The sequence below is a fragment of the Hemiscyllium ocellatum genome, chromosome 3, assembly GCF_020745735.1.
Source record: "Hemiscyllium ocellatum isolate sHemOce1 chromosome 3, sHemOce1.pat.X.cur, whole genome shotgun sequence".
Lineage (NCBI taxonomy): Eukaryota > Metazoa > Chordata > Chondrichthyes > Orectolobiformes > Hemiscylliidae > Hemiscyllium > Hemiscyllium ocellatum.
The window spans coordinates 21,378,762-21,402,290 of record NC_083403.1 but is presented as its reverse complement, the minus strand read 5'-3'; the positions used below and the strand labels follow the sequence as shown (position 1 = coordinate 21,402,290).

At 39.8% G+C, this 23,529-nt stretch overlaps 2 protein-coding genes across 6 annotated transcripts in view; one reads left to right on the top strand and one right to left on the bottom strand.

Annotated features, from left to right (window-relative positions):
- LOC132830998 (zinc finger CCCH domain-containing protein 6) overlaps window positions 1-488 on the bottom strand; it is a 60,331-nt gene extending 59,843 nt beyond the window's left edge. The window contains exons 1-2 of one of the 3 annotated variants that reach the window (XM_060849014.1): window positions 301-488; window positions 43-199 (exon numbers count right to left, since the gene is read on the bottom strand). In XM_060849014.1, coding sequence (XP_060704997.1) covers window positions 43-137 — 95 coding nt within the window. In that variant the 5' untranslated portion in view covers window positions 138-199; window positions 301-488. Of the gene's footprint in view, window positions 1-42 lie in introns of all 3 variants that reach the window. The other 2 variants (XM_060849023.1, XM_060849031.1) reach the window with 2 other exon arrangements.
- A 211-nt stretch (window positions 489-699) lies between these two features.
- Window positions 700-22,969, top strand: LOC132836596 (ADP-ribose glycohydrolase OARD1-like). 3 transcript variants are annotated; one of them, XM_060855992.1, is made up of 6 exons: window positions 700-831; window positions 16,477-16,546; window positions 16,979-17,132; window positions 20,359-20,417; window positions 21,023-21,135; window positions 22,707-22,969. In XM_060855992.1, the coding sequence occupies exons 2-6, from the start codon at window positions 16,511-16,513 to the stop codon at window positions 22,807-22,809; spliced, it is 465 nt and encodes a 154-aa protein (XP_060711975.1). In that variant the 5' UTR covers window positions 700-831; window positions 16,477-16,510; the 3' UTR covers window positions 22,810-22,969. The 3 variants fall into 3 exon arrangements, with proteins under 3 accessions (XP_060711975.1, XP_060711983.1, XP_060711967.1); XM_060855984.1 differs by lacking the exon at window positions 700-831 and adding an exon at window positions 10,795-10,874; XM_060856000.1 differs by lacking the exon at window positions 16,477-16,546.
- The last annotated feature ends 560 nt before the right edge of the window (window positions 22,970-23,529 follow it).

Genomic DNA, 23,529 nt, shown 5'->3' with positions numbered 1-23,529 from the left:
AAATAATTTTAGAATGGTTGATATATAAGAATGTTACTCGACCTTTCGTTCCCTGCAAGCTCAGACTCTGTCATGTTTAGAACATCATTTTTGTCAACTGGGGTTGGGGGGTTGGAGAAAAGGCTTTCAAAAGCCATTTTTCCCCACACAACAGTACAAGACTGATAGAGAATGTCTCACTGAGACGTTGCTGGTGTGACTGTTGATAAAAATAAATAAATAAAAATCTCACGGTAAATTTGATGAGAACAGATTTTTCTCTTTTTTTTAAGAAAAAAACACAAGAGCGTTCAATCTTACGCGAGTTCTTATTTGGTTAAACTGTTTGCGTATTGGTTCTAAAGAGTTTGATACCCCTCTTTTTCCGCCGGTTTTGTTCTTGGTGATTTTGGTTGGCGAGAGCAAAAAAAAAGGAAAATTTTCACACGCTGTGGTTATTCCTCACAAACATGGCGCTCGACGCTTTCTAGTGCAGCGATGGTGACAGGGTTCTCTACCGATTTTACACAGAGGAAACGAATGAGCCCTCGCCCGCGCCTCAACCTAACCTGATACCTACGGAATACCGCCCCCTCCCCTCTACCATTGGCTACATGGCATTGATAGGCAGCTGCACATCCTGAAGTAAATAGAGCGGCGCCCCGTTTTCCATTGGTTAATAGATATGTCAGTCTGTGGGAGACGGGTTAGCTAGTTCCGGTAAGCAGGTTCGGTTGACGCCAAGCTCGGAGGATGTTTCTGGAAGAAGCAGGGAAATAAAAGAGTGCGCGCGGGCGCAGAGGGGGAAGTTCGTCGCGGATTGATATTGATAGGCGAGCTGCGGTTATTTAGGTACGTGGGTGGGGTCAACTTAACTAAAACCTAAATCTGTTTCCTTTTTGAGTTGTTCGCAACTTAGAAGTTGGAGTGTTTTGGTTTGTTTTTAAAGAAATTAGAGCACTGCCAGTGATTCCAACATTTTTGAATTATGAGCGATGTTCAGCGACGCTGTTTATTCCGAAAACGCACTTAAAATTATCTGAGAAAATGGCGCTGACAGGAAATGGAAATATTTCTTTAATTCGCAGCCTTTATATTATCCAAATCAGGGAGTGTAAAGTTCCGTTTTCTTCTGCTGTTTTACGTGTTGGTGAAAGGGCATATATCCTGTTGGTGGACAATGATACCGTAATTTTGTTTTGTAGATATTTCCTCAGCAGACAAGTTAGCTGATGAAATAAATGAGGAACGTTGCGCAATTAATGGCAACGTGGAATGTTTGCTACAAGGACACTCGTCTATAAAGTCATTTTTGGCTCAGAATCGACTCAAACGGTGCGGATAGTTTGAAATCTCACACCCAACAGAGACAGGTCATTCGGCCCCTCGAGCCTGTACTGCTATTAATAAGATTATGTCTGATAAAGTCAGATGTACAGCATGGAACAACAGACCCTTTTTCCAACTTGTCCATGAGCAGATATTCCAAGTTAATCTAGTTCCATTTGCCAAAACTTGGCCCATACCCCTCTTAAACCCTTCTTATTCATTCACCAGTCCAGATGCCTTTTACATGTTGTAATTGTACCAACATCCACCACTTCCTCTGGCAGCACATTGCATACATGTACCATTTCCTGTATGAAAAAGTTGCCTCTTTTTTAAAAAAAGTCCCTTTTTTAAAAATTTCTCCCCTCTTGTCCTATACTTATGCCCTCTAGGTTCTGGGTGTGCCCCATCCCAGGGAAAAAGACCTTGCCTGTTTACCCATTTGATGCTCCTCTATAAGGTTACTTCTTGGCCTCAGATGATCCAGGGAAAACAGTGCCAGCCTGTTTAGCCTCTCCCTATAGCTCAAACCCTCCAGGCCTGGTGACATCTTTATAAATTTTTTCTGAACCCTTTCAAGTTTCACAACATTTTCGTGTAGGAGGGAAACCAGAATTGCACGCAATATTCCAAAAATGGCCTAACCACAACGTGACCTCCCAACTCCTATACTCAATGCTGTGACCAATAAAGGAAAGCATGCCAAACAGCTTCTTTACTATCCTGCCTGGCTTGTGACTCAACTTTCAAGGAACTATGAATCTGCGTTCCAAGGTCTCTTTTTAAGAGTCACAGAGATGGTACAGCACAGAAACAGACCCTTCAGTCCAACTCGTCCATACCAGATATCCCAGCCCGTATCCCTCCAAACTCTTCCTAATCATATACCCATCCAGATGCCTTTTAAATGTTGCGGTTGTACTAGCCTCCACCACTTCCTCTGGCAACCCATTCTACACACTCACCACCCTCTGTGTGAAAAGGTTGCCCCTTAGGTCTCTTTTGTATCTTTCCCTCTCTCACCCTAAAGCTATGCCCTGTAGTTCTGGACCCCCTCCCTCTCCCAGGGAAGAGACATTTTCTATTTACCCTATCCATGCCCCTCATGATTTTATAAACCTCTAAGTTCATCCCTCAGCCTCTAAAGCTCCAGTGAAAACAGCCCTAACCTATTCAACCTCTCCTTAGCTCAAATCTTCAAATCCTGGTAACGTCCTTGTAAATCTTTTCTGAACCTTTTCAAATTTCACAACATCCTTCCAATAGGAAGGAGACCAGAATTGCAAGCAATATTCCAACAGTGGCCTAACCAATATCCTGTCTAGCTGTACCATGACCTCCCAACTCCTGTACTCAATACTCTGACCAATAATGGAAAGCATACCAAATGCTTTCTTCACTATCGTATCTACCTGGGACTCTACATTTGAGGAGCTATGACTTGCACTCTGAGGTCTTTTGTTCAGCAACACTCCCCAAGACCTTACCATTAAGTATATAAGATCTGTGGTCTAACTTCATATATCTGCCTTTTGACCCATATCTCTTTAGTACCTTTTGCATAACACAAAAAAATTATCTCCGTTAAAATTAACTGATCTAGAATCCACTTCCTATTTTGAAAGAGTTACAAATGTCTACTACTTTTTGTGTGTGTATGTAAAAGTGCTTCCTAATATCTTTATTGAATTGTCTGGCACTAATCCCATTATGCTCCATAGCTCTAGAATCTTATTTTTTTAAAATTCTCCTTTGAGGGTACTGGCCTCTCTACTGAATGAGATTTATTTGAGGGAAATTATCACCTTGGTGACTGTACAGGATTTCACTTTCTACTGTTTGACCAGAATTATTCAAGATTTGAATGTATGCATATTTGTCTCATCCTTCACCCGGACATTTCTCTTGTTGGGGTGAAAAATATTACTTTCTATTCTTCTGAATTGAAGTGTGTAACTCAGCACTTGCAATTGATTATCATTCACCATCTTCAGATCTGTTCTTCTCACCAGAATATTCCTATGATTTGGTTTTTGATTCTTTTAATTTCTATTGACCAAAAACTGCACTGAACAACCATAAAGTAAAATGGGTACAAGGGTGATTCAGAGGCTAGAAATCATGTAATCCGTACCACACCTCTTGACTCCCCAGAGTCTGTCCACCACCTACAAGCCACAAGTTTGGTATACTCTCCAATTTCCTGAATGAATGCAGCTCCAAAAACATTCAAGAAACTTGATCTCTAGAACAAGGTGGCCCACCTGTGATACCACATCCACAAACACCAACACATTCACTAATAATAGTGTATATCATCCACAAGATCCACTGCCAGGCTCTTTAGACAGCACCTTCCAAACACAGTCATTGTGTGTCAAAGGACAAGGGCAGCAGATACATGGTACTGCCACCACCTACAAATTCACCTCCAATCTACTGGCCATTCAGACTTGGAAAACATATTGCCTTTCCTCAATTTCACGGAGTTAAAAATCCTGGAATTCCCTTCATTAATGGCTTTGTGGGCATGCTTATGTCAAACAGATTGTAGCATTTAAGAGGCACGGTGGCTCAGTGGTTAGCACTGCTGTCTCACAGTACCAGGGACTCTGGTTCGATTCCAGTCTCTGGTGACTGTGTGGAGTTTGCACATTCTCCCCCTGGCTGCATAGGTTTCCCCAGAGTGCTCCAGTTTCCTACCACAATCCAAAGATGTGCAGTTAGGTGAATTGGCCGTGCTAAATTGCCCATTGTGTTCAGAGATGTGTAGGGTAGGTGCATTAGTCAGGGGTAAATATAGGATAATAGGGTAGAGGAATGGGTCTGGGTGGGTTGCTGTTCGGAGGGTTGGTGTGGACTTGTTGGGCCAAAGGGCCTGTTTCCACACAGTGGGGATTCTATTCTATTCTAAGGCAGCTTGCCATGGTCTTGAGGGTAAGAAAGGATGGACAATAAATACTACCCAACCAGCAACATGCATTTTCTGGGAGTAGAACAAATTAAATCTGTTAATGGGATGTGTGTGTTGCTGGCAAGGCCAGCATTTATTGCCCAGCAATTATTTTTCAGAGGGCAGTTATGAGTCAACCACAATTGCTATGGTCTGGAGTCATAGCAGATTTCCTTCCCCAAAAGACATTACTGAACCAGATGAGTTGTTATGACAATCAGCAGTGGTTACAAGATTGCCATTAGACTTCTTAAATTCTAGATTTTGATTTATAATTTCATTATCTGCCTTGATTAGATTTAACCCAGGTACTGAGGACATGAGCATAAGGTTCTGGATTACGAGCTCAGTGACATTAGCATCACACCATAATCTTCCCGGTTCCTAATTTTAACAGTGAAGGATTCAGGGATACTAACGTCATTGAATGCCAAATTGAAATTTTCACTCACCTGAAGATGGCCATTTCTTGGTATTTGGAACATAGAACATTACAGCGCATTACAGGCCCTTCAGCTCTCGATGATTTCATAGATCAATGAAATCAATCTGAAGCTCATTCGACCTAAACTGTTCCATTTTCATCCATATGTTTATCCAGTGACCATTTAAATGCTCTTAAAGTTGGCGGGTCTACTATTGTTGCAGGCAGGACATTCCACACCCTTAGTACTCTGAGTAAAGAACCTACCTCTGACCTCTCCGATATCTATCACCCCTCAATTTAAAGTTATGTCCCCTTGTGCTAGCCATCCTCGTCTGAGGAAAAAGGCTCTTACTGTCCACCCTATCTAATCCTCTCATGTCTCCAAGTCACCTCTCAACCTTTTTCTTTCTCGCAAAAACAGCCTTAAGTCCCTCAGCCTTTCCTCATAAGACCTTCCCTCTATAACAGGCAACATCTTGGTAAATCTCCTCTGCACCCTTTCCAATACTTTCAATGTCCTTCATATAATGCGGTGACCAGAACTGTATCCAGTACCCCAAGTGCAGCTGCACCAGAGTTTTGTACAGCTGCAACACGATTTCATGGCTCCAAAACTCAATTCCTCTACCAATAAAAGCTAACTCCATATGCTGAGTTAACAATGCTGTCAACCTGGGTGGCAACTTTCAGCGATCTATGTACATGGACACCAAGATCTCTCTACTCATCTACACTGCTAAGAATCTTACTATTAGTCCAATACTCTATTCCTGTTACTCCTTCCAAAGTAAATCACCTCACACTTTTCATCATTAAATTCCATTTGCCATCTCTCAGCCCAGCTCTGCAGTTTATCTATGTCCCTCTGTAACCTGCAATATCCTTTGGCACTATCCACAATTCTACCAACCTTAGTGTCATCCACAAATTTACTAACATATCCTTCTATGCCCTTATCCACGTCATTTATAAAAATGGCAAACAAGTGGCCCCAGATCCTTGTGGTACACTAGTAGTAACTGAACTCCAGGATGAACATTTCCTATCAACCACCACCCTCTGTCTTCTTTCAGCTAGCAAATTTCTGATCCAAGCCACTAAATCCCCCTCAATCCCATGCCTCTGTATTTTCTGCAATAGCCTACCATGGGGAACCTTACCAAATGCTTTACTGAAATCTATATACTCTAATCAACCAATTTACCCTCATACACCTATTTGGTCCCTTCTCAAGGAACTGAGGTTAGTGAGGCACAACCTACCCCTCACAAAAATGTGTTGGCTATCCCTCATTAAATTATTCCTTTCTAGATGATGATAAATCCTTTCCAACACTTGACCCACAACTGAAGTCAGGCTCACTGGCCTACAATTAACAGGGTTGTTTCTATTCCCCTCCTTGAACCAAAAGGGACAACATTTGTTATTAGTTTACTTAGTGTGTAAACAGGCCCTTCGGCCCAACAAGTCCACACCGACCCGCAACCCACCCATACCCTTACATTTACCCCTTATCTAACAGTAGGGCAATTTAGCATGGCCAATTCACCTGACCCACACATCTTTGGACTGTGGGAGGAAACCCACGCAGACACGGGGGAGAATGTGCAAACTCCACACAGTCACTCGCCTGAGTCAGGAATTGAACCCGGGTCTCTGGCGCTGTGAGGCAGTGAGGAAGGATGTGGCAGGTTACAGCTGGATATAGATAAGCTGCAGAACTGGGCAGAAAGGTGGCAAATGGAGTTCAATGTAGCTAAGTGTGAAGTGATTCACTTTGGTAAGAGTAACAAGAAGATGGAGTACTGGGCTAATGGTCGGATACTTGGTAGTGTGGATGAGCAGAGGGATCTTGGTGTCCATGTACACAGATCTCTGAAAGTTGCCACCCAGGTAAATAGTGCTGTGAATAAGGCATATGGTGTACTGGCTTTTATTGGTAGAGGAATTGAGTTCTGGAGTCCTGAGGTCATGTTGCAGTTGTATAAGGCTCTGGTGCGGCCGCATCTGGAGTATTGTGTGCAGTTTTGGTCACCGTACTATAGGAAGGATGTGGAGGCACTGGAACGGGTGCAGAGGAGGTTTACCAGGATGTTGCCTGGTATGGTAGGAAGATCGTATGAGGAAAGGCTGAGGCACTTGGGGCTGTTTTCATTGGAGAAAAGAAGGTTTAGGGGTGACTTGATAGAGGTGTACAAGATGATTAGGGGTTTAGATAGGGTTGACCATGAGAAGCTTTTTCCACGTATGGAGTCAGCTATTACGAGGGGGCATAGCTTTAAATTAAGGGGTGGTAGGTATAGGACAGATGTTAGGGGTAGATTCTTTACTCAGCGAGTCGTGAGTTCATGGAATGCCCTGCCAGTAACAGTGGTGGACTCTCCCTCTTTATGGGCATTTAAACGGGCATTGGATAGGCATATGGAGGAGAGTGGGCTAGTGTAGGTTAGGTGGGCTTGGATCGGCGCAACATCGAGGGCCGAAGGGCCTGAACTGTGCTGTATTTTTCTATGTTCTATCAGGAGCTCAGAAACACTCAAATGATCCAGCAGGGCCAATCAGCAGGTTATTGCTGAACAAATGCCACTTGCTAGTATTGTTGACTGCCCTTTTTCATTTCTTTTGATCACAAGTAGATTATTAGATACATGCAATCTGTCCTGTTTTTGTGGACAAGATGTACTTGGACACATTACTGGGTAAGTGCCAGTCCAGTTGATGTACTGGAATAATTTGGCGAGGGAAGTAGCTAGTTCTGGATCATGCCTTCAATGCCAATTCTAGAATGCTGTCAGGGTTTACAACTTTTGCAATATCCAATGCCTTAATCTGCTTATGTGGCTTGAGTGAATCTAATTGGTAGAAGCCTGGGATCTGTGATGCTTGGTACCTCACGGGGCTGAAATGGATCATCTACTCAGTACCTCAATGCCAACAGTCAGCAGATTGTATAACTACTTCAGTCTTTTCTGTTGCATTGTGCTACATTCCTCCATCACATGGTAATTTTGTGTATCCTCCTCCCGTAAGTTGTTTAATTGTCCACCACCATTCACAACTGGACTCTGCAGTTTTGCCACATCTACACCTCTTGGTTGTGGATTGTATGGCTCTGTTATCATATGCTGCTTTCACTGTTAGCCATGCAAGGAGCTTCACCCAGTTGAAACCTTATTTTAGGTATACCTGTTGCTGCACCTGGAATGCCTTCCTGAAGTCTTTCTGCATCCTGGTTGGTCCCCTGCCTTGGTGGAGTGGGAGATTGCAAAATCATGAGATTACAGTTTGTGATTGAATAGATGTCTGCTGTCAATATATTACAGTGCCTCCTGTTAAGAAGTGATGGACCTGCTTGAAATCTAAATTGATTTTTAGCATGGTGATTTTTCCATAAAATGTGGAAAATATCCTCACGGCGAAGATGAACTTTGTCTCCCGAAGGGGAACATACATGTGTGACAAGTAGATTGGTGAGAGTGAAGTCATTCTGGTTTTGCTTTCTTTTTTTGCTCCCCTTACTGCCTGCTGAAGACCCACCCAGTCCAGCAGCTGTATCTATTAGGGCTTAATCAGTCATGCTGCTTCTGAGTTATTCTTGGCAATGGACATTGAAGTCTTCTATCCAGAGCACATCACGGGCCCTTGCCATCCTCAGTGTTTCCATTATTTAGTGTTCAATATGAGTACTGATTTTCATTGGCTATGTGACAGGGTTGGGGAAACTAGGAGGTAGGAATTAGCAAGAGGTTCCCTCGCCCATGTTTGACTTGTTGCCAAGACTTTATTAGCTCTAGAGTTAATGATGAGATGACCCAGGGCAACTCCCTCATAACTGTCATCATGCTGCTACCTGCCTTTGTGACAGGATGTACCAGGTGATGATGGTGTCTGGGACATTGCCTATTAGATGTGATTCATGACTACATCTTAGGCTGTTGCTTGACATCTGTGGGACAGCTATCCCAATTTGTTAAAAGTTCCCAAGTATTGTTGGAATTTGCAAGGTTGAAAAGGCTGAGTTTGCCATTGTCATTTCGAGGTTAATGGCAGGCAACCAGGCTAATGTCATGTCTTTTCATGCCATCCCATCTCATGTGAGTCATAAGGTTTGACAATAGAGATGACTACTATGACTGAGGATATGTTCATTTTGGAGCTATCTTTGCTGAAAGGTATTATAGCATTGCCAGACTTTGTAGAGCATGTTATAAGCATTATAGTAACGGGAAGGTGATGGCCGAATGATATTATGGCTTACTGTTCATCCAGAGACCCAGGTAATACTCTGGGGACCTGGGTTCAAATTCTACCATGGAAGATGATGGAATTCAAATTCGAATTCAATAAAAATCTGGAATGAGTAGTCTCATGATGACCATATTGATTGTCTGGAAAAGCCCATCTGGTTCACTAATGTCGTTTTAAGGAAGGAAACTGCCATCTCTGCCTGGTCTAACCTACATTTGACTCCGCATCCATAGTAATGTGGTTGACTTTTAATGTCTTCTGGACAATAAATGCTGCCCTAATTGGTGATGCCCTCATCCTGTAATTGAATTTTTTAAAAAACTTTCATTTCAAAGAAATCTTTAGCCTGTCTGAGCTGGTGCACACACACAACAGTACATCCAGGATTTTTCACAAACTCCTGTTTACTTTGCCATGGATGTAACTTTTAGCACAAGAGTAAATATTCCTGACCATGAGAATGTATGGGATCTCATGCCACATCTAAATAACTGAAGTAAAGAACTATCCTTGAAAAGAATAAAGCAAAGGGATGGCCTCCTAGACTAGGAACTGGAAAGGAAGTATCCATCTTGGGCACTTGTCCTTGGCTAATTGAGTCATATTTGAAAATATGATTGAACGAATGCTTGAGACACAGTGTTTGCCTGGTGAGGTCATAATTAGGCACTTTGGAAAAGATGAAATAGATGGAGGACACATCCCAGTGCATTCATGGTCTCTGCAGCTTAACACCTCAATCAATTGAGAAATATGCAGATGGGTGAAGCTGGTGCAGTAGGCCACAGAGACTCAGCTATTTCCTTCTACTTGTCCAATCGGGGACTGCAGGCTATCCTCTTTGGGTCATATATATCTTATCGTGGTCGTATAGTGGTGGCTCACATGCAAGATATGTCACTTCTCAATTTGTAAACAAAACTTTGTAAGTCCTGAACTCTCGAGTAATATCTGATCCCTGACTCATTTTTTGAGTAATGTCAGAATTGAGGTATCCAAGCCATAGTTTTGAGGAGATATGATTGAAACCAGGAGTGCATTTTACTGGAACAATTGGTGACCTGCCTAACCAGGAAAGTGTCAAACATCTGGAGTGGAAGGCATTCAAAAGAAAAATTGAATTGAAAGGGACTGTAATTGCACACTTGATAGAATGTTCAAAAACACAAGATGTAGTTGCAGTTAAATAAAAATGACAAGTTGAATGTGTAAATAAATTGGTAGAAGAGCATGGCTGTCCTGCCAATTAGCTACTCCAAGGATATGAAGCAATTGACAGGCCAGAAGAAGCTACAAGAAGTCCTGGAACAGAATCAATAATGCCTTCCAAACTTGTGACTTCTACCACCTTGAAGGACAAGCAGCAGAGGTATAGGAACACCACCCCCCTCATGTTCTCTAAGCCATACACTATCCTGGCTTAGAACAATTTTGCTATTTCTTCTCTGCCACAGAGTACCAGTAATATGTAACTGTTGCACTGATTCTGTTTTAGAACATAGAACAATACAGCGCAGAACAGGCCTTTTGGCCCTCAATGTTGCTCTGACCTGTGAACTATTCTCAGCTCATCCCCCTGCATTATCTCATCATCATCCACGTGCTTATCCAAGGATTATTTAAGTCTCCCTAATGTGGCTGAGTTAACTACTTTGGCAGGTAGGGCATTCCACGCCCTTAACAATCTCTGAGTAAAGAATCTGCCTCTGACATCTTTCTTAAATCTATCACCCCTCAATTTGTAGCTATGCCCCCTTGTACAAGCTAACGTCATCCATCCTAGGAAAAAGACTTTCACTGCCTACGCTATCTAATTCTCTGATCATCTTGTATGTCTCTATCAAATCCCCTCTTAGCCACCTTCTTTCCAATGAGAACGGACCCAAGTGTCTCAGCCTTTCATCATAAGACCCGCCCTCCAGACCAGGCAACATCCTCGTAAGTCACCTTTGCACCTTTTCCAATGCTTCCACATTCTTCCCTTTTTTAGTTATAAAAAGCCTCAATTTTAATCAGTCTTGCAATTCTCCATTATTGCTTTTATGAACTTGGATAGAGTTTTTCTGTGGTAGTTCATTTCTTAATTTCTCAAGATTAGTAAATTTTAAGAAAGCCTAGCATTATCATCAATGGTGTCTTATTTAGTCTGTTATGAGCTGGGACCACTCATTCATGCATCTGAGTGTTTTAGGATCATATGTATGTTTCCTTTCATTTAATTCTTCATGCTCACCTTTCTTGCAAAGCCATTCAGTACATTCTTGGCACCCAAACTAGATTTAATGTCATGTTGAAATAAAGCAAGAGTGATGCTGAGGGGAAAAAAAACATTTTCACACAGCAAGTAGTTAGGGTATGGAATGCACTGCCTGGAAATGTAGAGCCAGTTTCAATTGAAGCATCTAGGCATTAGCTGATTATGTGGATAGAAATGATGTGTGAGGATATGGGAAGAAAAGGTTATTGTAAAAAATTTCTAGTAGGGAAGAGAACCAGTCCAGGCACAGTAGGGCAAATGCCCTCCTTTGGCACTGTAACAGTTCTCTGCGTCAAGTTAAAGGAATGGAGGGTAGGTAATTGAATTTTCTTTTCACATGTTACCTGTGCCACTAAAGGTGTATGCAGGTAATTTGTCACTCTATTTACCTATTTGTAAACTGTACATCTCAAACTAAATGTCTACATCTTAACAAAACTTGATGCAAGCAGTGCAATTAGCAAAAATGTGACTCCTGGAATTGTTTATACAATCCTTCAGCATTTTGAGGTGGAAAGAATTGACACTATCTTATGAATATTGTTATTGTTTCAGCTACTATAATAAAATGCTTTCACTGTTAAAACATGAGCAGAATTTTTGGAGTGGATTGGCTTCCAACCTGTTCTCTGAAATGAAAGCTTTTGATAAAAAAATTTTTTTTCAACTTGATAGTTACAGAACATTGAGTCAAAAGTGAGGTCTGCAGATGCTGGAGATCACAGCTGAAAATGTGTTGCTGGTTAAAGCACAGCAGGTCAGGCAGCATCCAAGGAACAGGAAATTCGACGTTTCGGGCCAGAGCCCTTCCTGATTAGATTAGATTACTTACAGTGTGGAAACAGGCCCTTCGGCCCAACAAGTCCACACCGACCCGCCGAAGCGCAACCCACCCATACCCCTACATCTACCCCTTACCTAACACTACGGGCAATTTAGCATGGCCAATTCACCTGACCCGCACATCTTTGGACTGTTGGAGGAAACCGGAGGAAACCCACGCAGACACGGGGAGAACGTGCAAACTCCACACAGTCAGTCGCCTGAGTCGGGAATTGAACCCGGGTCTCAGGCGCTGTGAGGCAGCAGTGCTAACCACTGTGCCACCGTGCCGCCCACCGTGCCTGATGAAGGGCTCTGGCCCGAAACATCGAATTTCCTGTTCCTTGGATGCTGCCTGACCTGCTGTGCTTTAACCAGCAACACATTTTCAGTTACAGAACATTGGTCAATCAGGGAATAGTGCAATAGCAGGGAAGAACTATACAATAGTAAGAAAACTGAGTTAATACATTGTCAAGAAGTGTGTACTGTATCAGTGCTCTCTTGTTTCTGTTAAAAGGACAAAAATTTTATGCTACTGTTTTTCTAGGCAGAGAATCATTAGGAGGTACAGTATATAAACAGTTGCTGACATGATCTGATCAAGCTTTCCTATTCAAATGTTGTAAAGTGCAAATGAGATTTTGAGGGGTTAATTTGTTCTTCTGATCTGTACGAAATTGGATGACTGGGAGGGGGAGTGTAGTTTTAGATTCTGTCTTGCAGGCAGAATATAAAAATTCACATAGCTGTCTCCGGTAAATCAGAAATAATAACATTGCAGTTAAGAATCTAACAACACACTGCAGTTTTAAAAAAAAAATTATATGCAATATGCCAACTTCTGAGAACAGCCAAAATTTATTAAGCAAGTACAAGTTTTTGGAGAAACCCTCAACACTGTTTGCAATGCTTGCGGAGCTGTGTCAAGGCATCTCCCTAAACAAGGGGACCAGTCCTTCCTCTGTACAAGATTTTACATCAGTCAGTAATGCCCTAAAACAACCCCCAGCCGCTCCCTCGTAGTCACATGCCACTCAAGACACAATGTAGTGATTTGATAATTTCCAGAAACAATGTGATTAGATCATTCCTTAATGGCAAAATCTGTCACTACATTGTGTCTTGAGTGGCATGTGACTATGGGGGGAGTGGCTGGGAGTTGTTTTGAGGGCATTACTGACTGTGATGTAAAATATTGTATAAAGGAGGAAGGACTGGTCCCCTTGTTTAGGGAGATGTTTTGACACAGCTCCGCAAGCATTGAGGACAGTGTTAATGGTTTCTCCAAAAGTTTTATTTGCTTAAGAAATTTTAGCTGTTCACAGAAGTTGACGTATTGCAGTTGCATCAAGTGTATAAGAATCTGAAGAAAAAGAACCTAACACAAAGAAGTATGAAAACTCATAAAGACCCAGCAGTACATAAATGTAGTCCTGAACGTGGCAACAAAAAAAAAATCTAGAGTACAAAACATTGTAGAATGTAGAAGCTCATGGGGAGGAGGTAGGAAATGCAGACCACCTAACTAATATTATATTCTTCCTCCATGGCCGGTTTCTGAATACTGTCAATAGAAACCAGCAGATCTGTCTGAGTGTCACAGGAATGTGCAAGAAGAATGTTATTTGTAATCTACTGAAAAATAGATTAAATAGTTTCCTTCAGCAATTTAACTTAATTTATTTTCAACTATTTTGTGGGTCATGCTGAAAAAGAAACTTAAGTTTGTGTTTATGTAATGTCTTTCACCACTCTAGGATATCTGAAAGTGATTTGACACCACATTAAGACACAATCACTTATATACAAAAAAAAACCATGATTGGCATCTTGGCTCCAGTTAATTCCTATCAATGCCATCATTGTACTCCACTCGTATTTTCAATGCCATACTGTTTTTCAAGGATGTTATGGTTTTATTTCACAGAAATATTGAATTGTTTCCACACCCTGGGGGAAGGACTCCTTGTGCTCCTTTTTAATATATTGGTATTAGTATGCAGTTTCTTGTGTCTGTCTTTTTCTGAAGAAGGGGTATTCATTTTTTTTTAAATCAAGCCTGTCCCATGTGGTGATGTGAACCTGACAGCTGACTTTTCTATTTAACATGGCTCATTAAGGGATGGTTTAAAATTCTATGGCTGCTGCAGCTGTCCACTAGGCTTCAGATGTTTTGTCTTCCTCCCTGCTCTTTGTGATATTGCCTAGTATCACTCAGCCTTTCTCTAAGCAGCTCCCAGACAACTGTCACAATTAATCCAAGGATTTCTGTATTTTTTTTCTGTCCAGTGATGGGAGTGAATGCTTCAGCATAAACTAGCAGTAAAAACAAAATGGTGCATAATTTAGTTGATCAAATATTCATGCTGTGAATGTATTGCTAGCTACACAGCTACTGATTTGTGGATACTTTTCCCCAGAAGTTTATCTTGTACAACTTGCCAATAATTGAGTTAACGTAAGATCTATTTATAAAATTATGTCCAGACAACATTCTTCGGCAATTTCAACACCAAACATACTTCGAGCAATGGAGATTGTGAGTGGTGTTTTGATGCATTTTGGGTAATATGGACAAAAATGATTGCATTAGTTGATTCTGTGTTTTCTGGTCCTTTATACAGTCATACAGCACAGTACATAATTTAAGGTTTTGAGCAAGAGATGGGGGTGGGGAATCGAGGAATATTGGGGTGGATGGAAATGTGAAAATTGAAGCAGAAACAAAGTAGCCATGGCTTATTGAATGGTGGCAGAGCCTTGAGGGGCAAAATTATCTACTTTTGCTCCTCCTTGTGGTATGGCCTACTTTTTGTGTGTTTCGGTTTCCTTGGGTTAGTGATGTCATTTCCTACATTAATGTCATTTCCTGTTCTTTTTTCTCAGAGAGTGGTAAATAGAATCAAGTCAATGTGTTTGTTGATCGAGTTCTGGTTGGAATGCCATGCTTCTAGGAATTCTCCTGTGTGTCTCAGTTTGGCTTGTCCTAGGATGGATGTGTTGTCCCAGTCAAAATGGTGACCTTCCTCATCTGTATATAAAGATACTAGTGAGAGTGGGTCATGTCTTTTTGTGGCTACTTGATCATGTATGTGGTGGCTAGTTTTCTGCCTGTTCAATGTAGTGTTTGTTACAGTTCTTGCAAGGTATTTTGTAAATGACATTAGTTTTGCTTGTTGACTGTCTAGGATCTTTCAAGTTCTTTAGCTGCTGTTTTAGTGTGTTGGTGGGTGTGTAGGCTACCATGATGCCACGAGGTTTGAGTAGTCTGGCAGTCCTTTCTGAGATGTCTTTTTGATGTAGGGGAAAGTGGCTAGGGTTTCTGGACGTGTCCTGTCTGTTTGTTTGGGTTTGTTGCTGAGAAATCAACAGACTTTTTGTTCGTTGGGTGCTCGACTTGTGGTCAAGCATGAAAAACTACCTGGCTTTGTCTGAGCTATGCATCATGGTAAAAACAAAGTACTGTGAGCTATTAAGCTTTGCCTGTCTAGATAATGCTGGGATGCTGTGTGCATCTAAACAAGGACAAAATAAGAGACACAGAAGAGGAAATGAGGATCCCGGAGATGTGCACACCCTCGTCAAATCCATGAGATGGGTACCCTATGCATACTGTCCTCTCAGCAGCATTTCAATAGAAGCTGCTGTTCTGCTTTAAAGTGTAATATGGAAGTGTAGAAATATTGTACTTAGATCAGAAATGTGTCAGAATGATGTAGCGCAGTAGGATGCCAATGTCTGTAGTTTGGGTTATATGCAGTCATGACAACAGAATGGGCAAACATGTGGAGTTAAGATGGATTGGCTATGCTAAATTGCCCAACTGTGTCCTGGGATGTATAGGCTACGTGGATTAGCCATGATTTAATGCAGGATTAGAGGGATTGGGTAGGGCAGTAGGGTGGGTGAGATGCTCTTAGGAAGGTCAGTGGACCAAATAGCCTCTATCAGTGCTCTAGGGATTCTATGTGCCCAAAGCTGGAGAGAAGTGCCAAGCTGGAGTCGTCCGGTATCCATCTCTTTTCCAGTTGGGAATCATTGTCTGTATCCAGTAGTTGGGTGAATGAGAAACTGCAAATGAATGTGAGATGTCAATGTATGCTAATGCCCACATCTCACACTCACTGCTCAGATTCTTGCTTCACTGTTCAATACTTCGTTGGAAAATGGTACATTTTGTTCTCGCTATCGTGCAGCTCCTTGCTGGTCATCTCCAGGCAATTTTCCCAGTTTTCTCATCATTATCCATGTCTCATTTCAGTGTTTTATATCATGTCAACTAAGAGGTAGCACCCTTGACAGCACTGGCCTATTTGGTACTTCTGTAATGTAGGTTTTGAACTGAAGTCTTTGGGGTGAGACTTTAATCAACATCATTCTGAATCATTGAATTTGCTGACACTGATCCACAACTGAATTAAATCATAGTTAACAGAATATTTATATTTCTGTTTGAAGGAAGGACAATCTAAATTGGGGAATAAAGGATAAAATGACTAGTTCTTCAGAGAAACCACAAGAGGGCAATGTAAGTATGGGTCCCACTGATTACTTGGCTCTTTATCCTTGGTTCAATACAGTATTTTAAATTAATTGACACATGGAAACATGCTGTTTAGCAAAAAAAGTTATCAGTTTATTTTAATTAAGGGACTTTTGAAATGGATGTTGTGCTCAGTTAACTGCAACTCTCTGCAGTATCTTGTCTGAGTGGCCACAAAAAAGGCTTCTAGTTCCATTTATCAAGAAAAGTCTGATCAAAATAACATGGGTTTAAGTGAATAAGATCCCTGATGTGAATGGCACTTTTAATTTCTTGTTGTCTTTGTCCTTTTCCAAAACGACAACTTGTTGGATGCTTTGAACTAAAAAAAATTCTAGTATCAAAAAGATTTTCACAAATAGCACATCTTCCAAGTATGGTTAACATATAACACTTTTTTTTAAATTGGCTATGCAGAGCTTTGAGATTCGTTATCTCAAAGGTGATCTGTTCTCCTGCCCAGAGAAGGATGCACTCGCACATTGTATCAGTGAAGATTGTGAAATGGAGGCGGGCATAGCAGTCTTGTTCAAGAAGAAATATGGATGCGTTGATGAGCTGCGGAATCAGAGTAAGACAATAAAATTTCAGAAGTCACTTTAATGAACAACAGTTTAAAGAAGTGGGTATGTTGTTGATTTGCAAAGGTTTTTTAAAATCCATCCAATGTCTTTCCAATTTGAGAATCCAATCAAGCAACTGTTTCCTTTTAGAAGCAGTAATGTGTTTCAATCTTCAATCAACTCAGTGTACATTATTCTTCTCTTCAATATCATTTCTTTTCTCTCCTGCACCACTGACCTCCTAATTCTCTTTCAGGCCCTTAAATAATCATGTCTTAAAGGCTTACATAACTGCTGCTTCAAACTGGTAATAAGTAGTTGCACTCAGTTTCTTCAGTACTCCAATTTTCATTCCTGGGTCTGTGCACAAAGATTAGAGGAATCCCAGCTTCACAAATGCAACTTAAAATGTGCTGCTTGCATTTCCAATCTTTTGTTTAGGGGTTGGGGGAGGATATTGATTCGGTTGGGAGCTGGGCCGGGTAACCCAAGAAGAGCTAAGAGGCTGCTATGTTCCCAAGGCAGGCTGAGCAGAAAGCCTACCTCAGTGCTCAAACAGATTTGAATCATAAAGATTAAACATAAAACATCACTCCTGCCCTCATCCCTCCACTCACTCCCTTCCTGTCCCACAGTTGTCTGTCAAGCATCTGTACCCATTCCCAATTGATCCCCTCCTATCCTCAATGCCATTCTGTGACAATCTGGCCATCATATCCAATGTGCCCCAATTATTGTCAGTGCCAACTTGTAGCTGCCAGCTTTGCCCATCCTCATCCATGTCTATTTAATCTATTATTCACCATGGTCATAATATAGGAGGTATACTGATTGACAACTTTATTTTCTATGTATTAATGATGTCATTATTGATACAGAAGCATCAAGCACATTTTGAGGTTACTTCAGCAAATTGCTTATGAATTTAAACATTGATGAAGTACTAATAACTTGAGTGAACAATAATTTCAATTCAATAAACAGTTGGAGCTGTTCATCAATAGGCAAGTCATTGTAAAATGATAGGTTGTGAAATCAGTCATGCAGCATAAATGCATTGGATTTTCACTCTTGTTTATTCTTGACTTTATTCTTGTCAGCAGGTTTGATAGAACTATTATTATCTGATGTGCCAACCGCTACCCTTTTATGGGTGCTTCTTCCTATATCCTGTGGATCACGAGCTGAAAATGTGTTGCTGGAAAAGGCTGTCTCTTTTCCAGCAACACATTTTCAGCTCTGATCTCCAGCATCTGCAGTCCTCACTTTCTCCTGTGGATCATGACCCCATCACTGAATATCAAGCCATTGTTTTCCAGAACTGTACCTGACATCTCCTCTGGAGACCTTCCTACCTTATTGTACCCCAACCCTGAACAGCTTACTTCTATCATCCTAAAATCAACCAAGATGCCTGCCCCTGGCAGACTTATTAGTTTCAGCTTTCCCCTGCTCACTGAACTTATTTCTTCCTTTTTTACCTCTACTTTTCTCTCAGATTTCCTTCTCTGAAGAACATTTATGAATCGGCTATTACCATTTTTTTTCTCTTCCAGTATTTTTACCACAGTCACAACTCCATTAGCCATCATGATAGAAATAAGGATCCAATTCTCAATCCTGGACCTCTTGTGTTGGATCATATACTTGTGCCCATTCTCTCACCCAACTTTCAATTATAGGCCATAGCATAATGATTCAGTTCATCCTGAAATATTTGGAAACCTGATCCAAGTTTTCCAAAATCGGACAAGAATTACCTGGTTCAATGGAAGGAAGTCTTTTTGTTCAGGAGCTGAGAAAAGAAGTTGGGAGACAAGAAATATAGAATGCTAGAAACATAAATAAAAATGCAAAATGCTATGATTGCAAAGTAAATCAGTCAGCAGCTGTTAGGAAGAAAGACTCCTCCTTTCTCTGTTAGGACCTCTTCACAGCATTGCATCTGATAATAAATAGTAGGAACATGATCTCAGTGTCATTAATTTAATCTACAATATTTATTGCATTATGAAGTAGAACTACAGGTAGAATTCAATTACAGTTGAAATACTGAAGTTGGGCTGATTAAATTTACTGCCAGTCAATCCTTTATAAAGGCTTGACATCAAACCAGAAAGTAAATTTAAAATAACGTACATGAATTCTTAATGATATAAGAATCCATAGCTAAATTAATAATTCTTGCCTGGTTTGTAAAATACATACAAGTAAAGTTTGAGCAAAATATATAATCTATCTTTTCAGACCAATAAATATCATTACATAATCAACAGGTCTGAAAAGATTATTTTCTTCTAATCTTAATTGAAATACCAGTGTATAAATAGGTCCTTTATCACTTGAAGCAAAAGCTATTATGAAGGCGGATGAAATTTCCACAGTAATGATGCTGAGAATAGTTAACCTACAGGGAGGTTGAACACCTGGCTACACATTGAGCTAAAGTCAACAAATCTCTAGTGTACAGCTTTTGCATTTGCAAGAATTTTACAAGTTAAACTTATTCAAACCCATCATCATAAGCAGCTCATTGCAGTGCTGTTTTCAGTTTGTGGATTTCCCAGTATTTAGTCACAATCACCCAGGTATCATGAATTCCACGGTCATTCGAACACTTACTCCTAGCACCATTGCATGATGACTGCAGTGTGTCCTATCCTTAAGTTCAACTACAACAAGTTACTAACGTCCTTCAATAGGAAATGCCAACCCATGGCCTCTACTGCCTAGAAGGACACTGCTTGTAGATGCATGGGGCCACCAGCACCAGAAAGTTTCCATTCAAGTCATGCACTGACATGAAACAAATATCACTGTTCCTTCACTGTGGTATAGACTAACGTGTAGAAATGAAAAGAACAATTTTTTTTCGTAGAAAACTTTTGTTCAGCTACAGAGTTAATGCCCATTTTGCAGGTTACCTATATTGCCTGAATTTGCATTAAATTTGTTCGCTATTGGCTTATGAGGGCACAACTTATCTATGACCTCTAGCATTACCCACTCAAATATGTCCAGTTGATAATATAAATGGAAGGTTCCCTATGTCTTCAACAGGATTGAACATAAACTTCATTATAACTTCATATTTGGTCTCTTTCCTTAAATGTGGGTTTCTATTTGCTAATGTAATGAAATGATATAATTAATTTTACATTATAAAGTTGTTCTACATCTTTATTTAATTTGTAACATAATTTTAATTAGTGATTTCTTCTTTCTTCTTTCCAGAAAAGAAGATTGGGGAGGCAGCAGTGCTGCAGAAAGATCAGCGATACATTTACTATTTGGTATTGGATTCAGCCATATTTTTAATTGAATAATAGAATCATTATTTATCATTTAAATTATCTAAATATTATGGAAATGTGCCAAATAATGTAGAAAATAAATTTTCACTTAATATCAAAACTTCAACAGAAATACCAAATTTATTTTAAAATACACTGCACATATGATTTTAACAAGTTTTAATTATACTCCCCCAGAGCTGCTTAAAATAATTGCTATTTTTTTTAGTTTTAACCAGAAAATAACTCCTTAAACTTGTAGCATTCAATCTCACCCACAACTTGACTATAAACCTGTCAAATGTATCTTGCTTTCTCTTGTATTTCTGTCAGTAGTGCTCATGTAATATTCTACTGTTTTTGTTGAACACAGCTTTGTTTCTTGTACACATTTGCATGGCTTAATTCAGAGATGATAATTTATTGCTGAATTATAAATGCAATATAAAACATTGAAATATTTTCCTCAACTACATGATTTTCTGAAATTCACTTAAATTGTGAGATGGAGTACATTTAAGGACAAAGAAGATTTCTACTTTTTTAATATCTCCTGGTCATTATGTTTACTTTTGCCTGATCTGAATGGTTTGATTCTTCTATAGATCACTAAAAAGGTGGCATCTGATAAACCAATTTATGATGATCTCCAGAGCAGCCTCAAGGCCATGAAGAACCACTGCCTGAGTAATGGAGTCCTCCAAATATCAATGCCCAAGTAATAAATGATGGAAATTTTGAATTTGTTGCTTTTATCACAGTTTTATCATGTCTATTTTGTACTCTAGATCAATTAGATTTAAACCAAAACATTATCCGGAATGTTTCACAACTTTGAACATTTCCAGAATTGAGGTTCTGGTATTCTGTTCCCCACATATTCTCATTCACGTGATCTTGTCCAAATGAATATATGCTCCTTTTGTATCCTCCAGTGCACTAAAGCCTCATCCTGATCAGATTTCTCAACAGTCATGCTTACTCCGGTTCCGCCAACTGCCTCCAGCCTTCATATTTCCCCTGGCTACTTCCTTTGCTGCCCTTGACACATGCCCAACTTTAATTTCCTGACTTGACATTGTACAGCACTTTGAGAAGATGCGCAATGTAAGGGTTAAGATTTGACGGAATACACGTGTAAGTTGAATGCTTGAAGAATGTATTAGAGATATAAAAATAGGGATTTTTTTTCGTTTAAACAGGGATTGTTAAAAAGAAAGCAGAGACATCAATAGTGTCAGTTGCCACAGGCTAGAAAGGCATTCACGCAATTGTTTAAAATCAGTTTATTAACCATGTATTTGATGGAGTAGGATCATTCTTGCAACCTCAAGTTACCTCACACATAGCAACTATGAAGTCCTCAACAATGTTGTGGTTACTATAGCATGTTAGTGTGAGCAAAAAGTAGAAGAAAAATTTTAAAGGAAGGTAATAGGAATATAGAAAGCTGAGAATGCTCTGTTCATACTGTTATTTAAGCACAGATGATTCAATAAAACAATCTATATGGATGTGAAGTAGACTCTGCTCACTGGCTTCAGTAATAGTGTGCAATCAACTGGTCTTTTGAAGAGCTATTCAAAACTTTGAAGTTTAAAGATCATGATGAAATTTGGTTTGAAAATAAACTATAGTTGATTTTGTTTGTGAACTCTTCATTTAAGGCTTACAAAAGAGTGGATGGTATACAGAGAATCCAATAAAATGTCTGCAACAGCAGTAACTGACTTTAAGAGGGTTTTCTTTTTTAATAACTGACTTGTTTTACAGTAACTAGTATATAGTGCTATTTCTTAATCGATCAGTGGAAGCCATGGTATAAATGGGTGAGGACTGATTTGTATGTTTGGACAAGCCAAGTAATCCAGTTAGGTTCATATGGACATGATGGGGCCCACATCACAAGAATGCAGTTGTGTGCTGATGATTTTGTTTTCTTCTGGGGGGCTTCCATTGCTGAGTTTACTTAATTTTTCTTTTGGACTGCTGGCAGTTTCAGGAAAACTTGTAAGTTTGTGATTGAATTTTTTTCCTCTTCTTTCTCCTCTGTTCATTGACACCTATTTGGTGTGCCCCATGTTACTTTACTTTCAGTTCATTGAGACTTCATTCTGACCTGGCCTATGATCTATTGCTAACCCGCATATGGATTCAGTAACTTAATACATGATATAGCAAGTGATATATATAGTGTCATAAATTTAGCATTCTTTCATTCTAATAATGTTTTGTAACTCAAGGTCTGTTTATAATTTATTGTTATGAGCAGTGTTCTTTTCTCTGCAGGATCGGATGTGGACTGGACAACCTGGAGTGGGACAAGGTTTCTGCAATAATTCAAGAGGTTTTTAAGAATACAAAAATCATAATCACTGTGTACTCTTTGTGAGAATACCCATTTATTACTGTGTACAGTTCAAAATAAATATTCCACAATATTAATCTGAGTTGGCGGTGACAGATGGAAATGACTTGATGACTTTTAAACTTCGGTTAAATGTTTGATTTCCATGAATTACTGATGAATAAATGTTTGTTTATTCACTCTGTTCAGGTATCTATGCTAATTTTATAGTGTATGTATTATCGAACAAGTTCATAATTCGTGGATTGAAATCCATCTTTTAAATAAAGGAAAACTCCTGTTTTCCTCAGTATGCTACCAAAATCATTGTGAATCTCATTCTTAATCTTGTGCATTCCAGTTTCTTTTAAATTGATAATTTAAAACAGAAATTCTCTGTTTTAATTAAAAATTCACCTCCATATAGTCTGAGAATTCAGAAGGTTTTGTCTGCAGTTTATCAAAATTACAACATGAGCAAGTCTGTTCACACCTTTTATTGAATACATTCTTTCTATTACTCTCTGAAATTCTGATTTGTTATTTGGAGACTGCTGTTGCCATGGAATATTGTGCTGATAATCAATATTTTGTTCTTTTTACTGTTTACATTGAATGTTAGAGAGCTGAAATGGACCATTCATTACATCAGGTCTTTTTTAAAATGGGCTTCATTCACCTTCCTTTAAATCGCCCTGTATCTATTGTGTTGCTTACTTTCTAATGTACTTCTTTTCCTCTTAAAAGTCTCAATAGCTTCATGTA